This window comes from Pundamilia nyererei, unplaced genomic scaffold (genome assembly GCF_000239375.1).
Source record: "Pundamilia nyererei isolate P.nyererei 1_Seehausen unplaced genomic scaffold, PunNye1.0 scaffold01047, whole genome shotgun sequence".
In the NCBI taxonomy this organism is placed as follows: domain Eukaryota; kingdom Metazoa; phylum Chordata; class Actinopteri; order Cichliformes; family Cichlidae; genus Pundamilia; species Pundamilia nyererei.
Window position 1 is genome coordinate 20,474 of NW_005188448.1, and position 8,359 is coordinate 28,832.

The 8,359-nt window shown below is 36.7% G+C and overlaps 1 protein-coding gene across 1 annotated transcript; it reads right to left on the reverse strand.

Moving 5' to 3' along the window:
• Window positions 1-339: 339 nt before the first annotated feature.
• On the reverse strand, window positions 340-5,338 carry LOC106456020 (uncharacterized). Its single transcript, XM_013908063.1, has 5 exons — window positions 5,290-5,338; window positions 3,131-3,382; window positions 2,923-3,042; window positions 1,096-1,215; window positions 340-879 (listed from the first exon to the last, which is right to left on the reverse strand). Exons 1-5 carry the CDS (start codon window positions 5,336-5,338, stop codon window positions 698-700), a joined length of 723 nt encoding a protein of 240 aa, XP_013763517.1. The 3' UTR covers window positions 340-697.
• Window positions 5,339-8,359: the final 3,021 nt, after the last annotated feature.

An 8,359-nucleotide genomic window follows, 5' to 3' on the forward strand; every position in this document is an offset into this window, starting at 1 on the left:
GTTACTTAATTCCATCATAAGATATAAAAAAAAAAAAGATTTTCTGCCAGTTGTCAGTTATCAAATCTGTATCTGATCTCTTCTCACACTTTAACAAGGTTAAAGTTTTGTTGGCATCATTTTCCCAAAAATTAAGTTCTATTGTCCGACACTACACCATTTTGTGAAGCACTTTGTGATTTTTATCTGTGAAAAGTGCTAAATAAATTAATTTTACTTAACTCCCACAAAGAGAAAAAGATATCCACTTTTAACTTCAAGTTCTTACTTCTGTGTTCTCCATGGTCTCTTTTCTTTGACCCTTCCTGCATGGTTACCAGAAATAAACTCTTTTCTTGGCACTTTATTCACACACTAACATCACATTGTCAGCTACATGGTTGATTATTTTAAAATGCAGCAACAAACAACAAATGGCGAAAACATCTGTACACAAATGTGTCCTTCAGCACTACAGATGAAATGTAAACACAAAATAAAAACTATGAAGGACAGAGAGTTTTTCCCACTTTGATTATATTTAAGAGGACCTAAATATAAAATTACAGAAAGAACCACTATTTATGGAAAATTTATACACACTTGTTATCTTGTGGAAAAAAACTGTGGAATGAATGAAAAGGAAAGGATAAACTCTAATCCTTATTTCCACACCTACACGGATATGTGACAAATGTACAGCAGGTGAAAGGTGACACTAGGTGTTGGAGCAAGGACTCATTTCAATCATTAAAACAGAGTTATCTGGAGATTCCACCTTTTCTGGGACAGCAGGGCCTTCCAATATTGTTTTTTTCTTCCAAGTGAACCAGATCCAAATCCCACTTAATGACAGAATTACCACAGCAGCTTTCAAACCAAATATGAACCAGGAAGTACCTGTGTAGACAGAAAAATGTTTATGACAAGTTAGAGCTGTGAGAGAAGAGTCACAGTAGAGTTTTCACTCATGTACCATAGTTTATAGAAAGGGGAAAAAATACATGAATGCATCCCCTTCATCAGAGTTCATTTTTATTCCTTTATATACCATGTGTCATCACTGATGGCAGTTTGATTAAAGAGGCTTATTTGACACTATGTTAGTCTCCTTACCCACTGCAGTTAGTGTGACTGGTGTAGGTTCAGTTGTTGGTTCAATACACAGGCTGTTACTGTCTGCATGCACCCACCCTAATATCTGTGTCCCATTGATTGAGGTGCAGTTAATGAAGCCTGTGAGCAAAAAACAGATCATTCAATTGATGACAAGTTAGAGCTGTGAAAGAAGAGTCACAGTAGAGTTTTCACTCATGTACCATAGTTTATAGAAAGGGGGAAAATACATGAATGCATCCCCTTTATCAGAGTTCATTTTTACTCATTTATATACAATGATGGGAATAACGGCGTTACTAACAACGTTACTTTTTTCAGTAACGAGTAAACTAACTAATTACTATTCCTATCGTTACAACGCCGTTACAGTTACTAACAAGAAAATGCGGTCCGTTACTATTTTTCAACAAACAGACGGTTGAAGCTGTGTTCAGCTTACCGCATCTTATATCGGTTGCACGGAAGTAGCTGACTACGTAAGTAACCTGGACGCTACAGCTTTAAGCAGCTGCGCGCGCTCCCACAGACAGCAATCACTTTCTGCCCGACGATCACTTTTCAGCACAGCACCTGGAGCTCAGGGGGGCAAAACAATCGCATGAGTGCTGTTTTTTGGCTAAAGAAGAATAAAGTAGTCGTGGTAAGCCACTCCCATGACCACTTCAAGATGACAAAGCAACAAGGTGATAAATACCAGTTTTTAAATTGTGTTGATAGGCCACGTAAAACCAGAGTAATGATAAACAATATATGCAGCGTTTTTTCCTCAATAGTTTAACTTTCACGTTTACTGTCTAAGGACAGCGCTAGGAAGCACTCTCTGCTTATGAGCAAAAAATACAAAAACAAAACAAAAAACAGCCTGTTCCTGTTGGTGGAAAAATGCGCCATGTCGACCAATCAAAAATGATATGGCAACATGACATTTGGTTGTTTAAGAAGAGGGGGACGTTTTAGCAGTGACGGCGAGAGAGAGAGAGACAGCAGAAAAAGACAGAGCAAGTTTTGAGATGTGAGAGATTTGTGACGTTTAGCGTGTTTGGAGTGTGTAGTTAATGTGTTGTCTTGTGTAGTTAGTGTGTAGTGTTGTGGATGGTTTTGTGTTGTGTGTCAGAACAATGAGGCGACTGCTGTATCCAGGTAGAAACAGGAGTGATACACCTGCTGCTGTCAGACCTGCAGGAATCAGGCTGTGATGTTCTCCTTTATAGTGGACAGAAATTATTGTTTTGGAGTGGCACGAATAATTTGTGTGGCATCTTATTGAATGCAGAACAGCTGATTGTTCTGTAAATAGTTTGAAATGGTTATTTAAAAAATCAAGGTAAAAGGTAAATGGCTGCAAATAACTTTGTTGTTTGCAAAACTTGTGCATATGATTTTAAAATCGACAATTTATATTTGCATTTAAAGTTATAAAATATGATTCATTAAACATGTTTGTGGTTGTTACAGTAAAAAATCTAACTTTTTCTACTCTGATTTCATGTTTTTCTGATTTTAGATCAATTGTGTTAATACAGTATGTCAAAATGAAAACATAACTGTAAATTCAGACACGTGAGGTTGTGCTGAAAAGGATGATACCAAACAAGGCAAAGTAAATCGTTTTTAAAGGTGAAATTTTGAGGTAAAATCAAAAGTAGTCAAAAATGGCCAATTATGCTCAGTTACTAACTCAGTTACTTTTTTGAAGAAGTAACTAGTAACTATAATTAATTACTCTTTCAAAGTAACTTGCACAACACTGTTTACATACCATGTGTCATCACTGATGGCAGTTTGATTAAAGAGGCTTATTTGACACTATGTTAGTCTCCTTACCCACTGCAGTTGGTGTGACTGGTGTAGGTTCTGTTGTTGGTTCAATACACAGGCTGTTACTGTTCACAGGCACCCACCCTAATATCTCTGTCCCATTAATTGAGGTGCAGTTAATGAAACCTGGCAGAAAAAAGCAAATAATTTGAGAAAGATGTTAGAAGTGAATTAGTCGTTATTATCGACTTTTATTCAAAATGTTGTCACTCACGACAGGTCTTCTGTTCTTCTGAGACATCACTGACGTTGTTCCTGACTGAGCAGACCAGACATCCTGAGATGTGCTGTTTCAGAATAATGTTGTTACTCTTATTATTTCCAGAAAGGAGCTCAGCATCTGTCAGTGTGCGTCCATCCAGAGCCCAGCTATACTGAGGACTGTCCCCTCCCTCAGACAAGCAGGACACCCTCATCTCTCCCTGGGACAGACACTCAGAGACCAGCAGGACAGAGGACACAGGAGCTGAGAGAAACACACACAGATGACTTTTGGTACTATAACAAGATGCACTTTCATGCACTGTGCTTCCTTCTATGTAACTTTACATGGTCTGTAACTTGGTAGCTGATTTTCCATAGTTCCTAAAATCTACTACTTTGCAACACTATCAGTGCGTTATGGAATATAGGAGGGAAGAAATATCTCAAAATTATTTGCTGCAAAGGTAGCATCCTGTTACAGTAACATACACAATTTCAGTGAACTCTTTAGAACACAAATATTTGTAGAGGCAGACTGCATGGCTAGCTGCTTAGTTTCATACATCTGTGCCAATGGAACTAAAAACATCAGAATTCAAAGATTAAGAGATGTGGCCCAATACTTTAGTGAATGTAGTGTGCATCATGTAGATTATCATTATTTATGGTTTGCTAATTCAAAACAGGGGATGCACAAAGTGTACGTATGTGAAATTCTGTGCTGTATGTTATAAAGATTACCGAAACAATACTGCATTTACATCAATTAAAGTCTGCATTTCCCAACATTTACCTTGAATGAACAGCTGTAAAGTCTGCACGCCTGATGATTGTCCATCTGAATCAAAGGTTATAAGGGTATAATCACCACTGTCATTCCTGCTCAGGTTATTGATCCTAAATGTTCCATTACTGGGAAAAAAGCTAGATCTATGTACTATGGTATTAGAAATAACCTTATTATTTCTCACATATAGTATTCTTAATGAATTCTTTAACAAGTGGTATCTAGGTATTTCTGCGGTGCTGTCCATCAGCTGGATGTCCACAGTTCCTCTCAAAGCTCCATAACACTGAGCTCCATCCTGTCTGCCATCACAGTAAGTTTCCACACCTGCAAATTTTGAAACATAAAAAAGAAAAACATTTGTGATTTTTTAGTTTCTACCAAATAAATTACAACAAAAACTGAATTTACATTATCAGCAAACCAAAATTTACTGATGTGAGGACTTTCATTTACTAAAAAGTATTTTTGTATTACCATGTTTTTACCCAATATCAAAATATATTTTGGATAACCCAGTGTTTTGATTGAATGGTATCAAATTATTTATGGTAGTACTACTGCTATAAATCTGTCAGCTCTTAATATTTTACTCAGAGTAGGTAGCAGTTATGCAAATTGTAGATAATAGAGGCTCAAGAACAAAATGCTGCATCCATAATCCCAAAGTTATCACACACAAATGCGTCCAACCTTTACCAATATATCAATAATTAAGAAATACAGGTTGACACATTCTCCACATTTTAGACAAATGCAAAAACTAAAGTATTTTCATGTGAAAAAAAGAAAAGAAATGGGTGTTTGTCAAAAAGAAAACAGGAAGACATATTTCAGAGAAAAGAACCCGTACACAAACAGGACAGAGATGTTCATTTCTGAAGGTGGCTTTATAAATGAAAAAGTAATGCAACCGATACATTCTTCAGCATATCAGTAGTCACGGCATGGCATAAGTAACCTAAGATCTAGATTTCTAGTAACATCCAATCAGTAAGTTGAGACAGAGTCTTCAAAATCAGGCAGTCCATCAAATGATGTCTTTGATAAGGATGGAAAGAATAAAGTCCTTTAAAAAGCCAAAACTCACTTAAACACACTGCAACAAGGCTGCCAAGGTGTATAGTGAGCTAAGAATTTACCACTGTTACTAAAACCGGTAAAAAGACCAAAAAAGGAGCTAAAACTCTGCTCAAATGGTCATGTACTGCAGATATAGCCAATAGATTCTTACATTAATTTAATAAGATTAAAAAAACAGATATTGTAACTTTGTGTAAGTATTTGTGCTGCTTTAACATCTCTGAGGATGATGTCAGATATTTTCTACAGGATAAAAAAGTATTAAATGTTGAGTGCCACATGTAAAAAGAATATCTCACCATGAGACACTCCCAGTAGAATCACCATCAATCCCAGCACAGCTTTCATATCTCCTCACTGTTCAATGTGTGTCTTTATTAAATGCATGCACATATGTCCAGCAGTTAATAGTCAGAATTGGCTCCTGCTACTGATCAGCTTCTTTTAAAAAGCCTCTCACATTAGAAACGGAAGCAAAACCAACATACTTGAAGAACCAACAGAAAGACTGTTCTCACTCTGTGTGTGGAAATGTGAAAAAGGAAGTACAACTAGCATGTTCATTACTTTGCAGAATTTTTTTTCTTATTACTCACACTGTCACTGAACTATTTTTAGTCTGTAACAAACTAACACTATGCTGCCCATCACTCAGTTTCCACCACAATATCATGCAGTTTAATGCAATTCAAGAGCAGCCCCATTTATATTCCATTTTAAGTCCACATTTTGGTGATACACACATCAATGAAGAAAAAGAAAAACACTTTTAAAACATTTAAAAATGCACATTTTCAATTTAGGGATTAGGGAGTTCAAATGCTAGGCAGCCAAGGAGGCCACTCTATGTTCCCAGCAGCCCAGCCCAAAGAATGAAGAAGCTTCAGCCTTTTTATACTCCCAGGTGCAGACAATCAGCCAGTCAATTGGTCCTGGAGTGTCATGGGATCTCCAGGCAGCCAATCGTCTGCGTGGGCTGACACACTTGGATCTGCATAAAAGAAGGCTGGCACAGGACTCCCAGCAGCCAGTCATCCACGAGTCCTAGCACTTTTGGGTTTGCATAAACATAGGGTAGTCTCACTTCCTCCAAGGCCCAGGGCCGTAACATCAATGCAAAAAGTTCTGAAAAGTAACACTATTACTCATTATTAATGTATTGTCTTGATGCATTCTCAATAATAGCTGTTTTTCTCCATCATCATTATTTTTTTCCACAAAGAAGAACCTGAATTAACATGGTCAATAATTAATTATTTAAAATAGGACTACACTACTGATGATTATGAGCATGACAGTATGACAGTCTTCTATAGGAGCTTCCACGTTCTGGCAACCCACAGATAAAATACTCTATTTTACTGAGATGCAAAAAGGCACAACTTACGCTGCCCATGTTTCCTGTTAGTGATCAGCTTCAAATCAAAACATGTCAATTTATATCTGTTAGGATGGGACTTCTTTCACAGTATTTCAGTATTAACTACTGAACGCAGCTGTCATTAGTGATCAGTTTCAGATAAGAATGTGTGAACTCAGAAAGACAGGAAGTGATTAGAAAAGAGCTAAAGAGAGAAAAAAGAGAGACGTTTTCTTTCAGATTAGACATACTAATGCTTCCAAACGAAATATGTAATTATCTTGTTTAGCTAATCATGCCGTTTCACTGACACTGTAATATTTACAGCTAAAATAAATGTAATTACTGAATAAACTTTAAAAAAAAAGGTAAGAGGTTAAAATGTATTTCAAAACCAGTTTATCAAAGACATGATACAAATTCCAATTTATATTCAAGTTTAAATTACAGATTACTTCAAACCTCAAAACACATTCATAGCCAACAATGATTGTTCTGTTGTTCACTGGTTTTAAAATGTTTTCTGAAGTTATGTATGTTGAGGTTAAATGTTAATTAGTTTCACCATATAAGCTATTTTGCACAGAAAGAAGTGAAGCAAAAATAAGTTGCAACATACAAACCACAAGTGTACATGCAACCTTTACCATGCACAGCCTCCATGATTGTTCTTGGTGATATTCTGCTCCTTTCTTATAGCAAAACTAGACTTGTCACAGTCAGCTTGGAGCGAGGAGCAAATGAAGGAAGATCCAAATTTCACTGTAAACCCCCAGCTGACAATAAAAACTGCTGGCTGGGTTCGTCTGAGCCTCCAGCTGGCCCAGAGCCGTGCTGCACAAGTTCGTGTGAGACCATAGTGGGAGCTGAAACGCGCACCTCTGAGAATCCAGAGCAAACTGAGACCTCCGACTCAGCCTCTGGATCCGAAAATTGAATTGAACCTTTGCCTCGTTCCCTCACGCTCCTGCCTGTGTATATATAGTGTCTGTTTGCATTTTCTTGTTGTCGCTCCATCAGTGTAGCTTGGTGAATATCTGTGTCTCTCTGCTCTTCATTCTCTGGTCCTCATCCCCTATGTAACCTCCTTATGTTTTTTCCTGCGTGTTGTTCTGTGAGTTATGGTTTCGGGTTTTGTTTGTTACTAGTTTTCCCAGTTTAGGTTTATGTTTAGTTCTGTTCTCGCCTTTGTTATTTTCACTTTCTACAATAAAGCTCCCTCTCATCACTTCAAGTGTCTGCATTTTGTGTCCTTTCACACAAACACCACACGACTGCTGCCGCAGCCGTGACAGGTTGTGTCTGAAAACTGCATTTAAATTACATTTACATTTTAGATCGCTGAATGCTTTTCCAAAATCTAAATAGATTTAATAAATAAAAATTGTAAAAATGGTACATCTTCCATCATATTTGATTATTAATAAAACAGTTATGGAGCTAATTAAACTGATTTAAATTAGTTATATATTATTTAAACAGTTCTTTTGCAATAACTGTATTTACTTTAAGTGCATATCCATATGAAATTGATCTCATAATTTGATATTATTATATCAAGAAACCAAACAGTATCATTTAAAAATGTTTAAGCAGTTCTGTAATTGTAATTACATTTAGCAGATCTATTGCAGAATTTTGCCTCTTTTCTGTGTTTGAGATTCTTCATCCATAAGAATAAAGTCAAACCTTTTCACTGACTTTACTGGATCCCATAGCTGTAAAACATTTAATTCTATTTTGAAGTGTAGAAAAAAGTATTTAAAAACAATCCAACAGCTTCCATGTCTGCACATTGTTCAGCTTCTGTTGATCCAGACAGCGGCTTTCAAGCTTCAGGTCAGTGTATGCTTCTTTGAACAGACTGCAGTGTGTCCTGTTAGTGAACCGCCTCAGACAATGAAGTGCAAAAACCTTGGTGTTAGATTTTATTGATGAGGGGATAATAGACTCAAGAAGTTTATTGTCATTTCGTATGGTGTTACCCAGCCTGAAACGAAATACTGTTA

Bases quoted from the DNA above. Each gene is read 5' to 3' on its own strand.
- LOC106456020 (XM_013908063.1), bottom strand. From the start codon at position 5,338: ATGAAAGCTGTGCTGGGATTGATGGTGATTCTACTGGGAGTGTCTCAT. The intron at 1,216-2,922 runs GTAAGGAGACTA...TTTTGCTCACAG, and splicing joins AGTCACACCAACTGCAGTGG to GCTTCATTAACTGCACCTCA. The intron at 880-1,095 runs GTAAGGAGACTA...CTGTCTACACAG, and splicing joins AGTCACACTAACTGCAGTGG to GTACTTCCTGGTTCATATTT.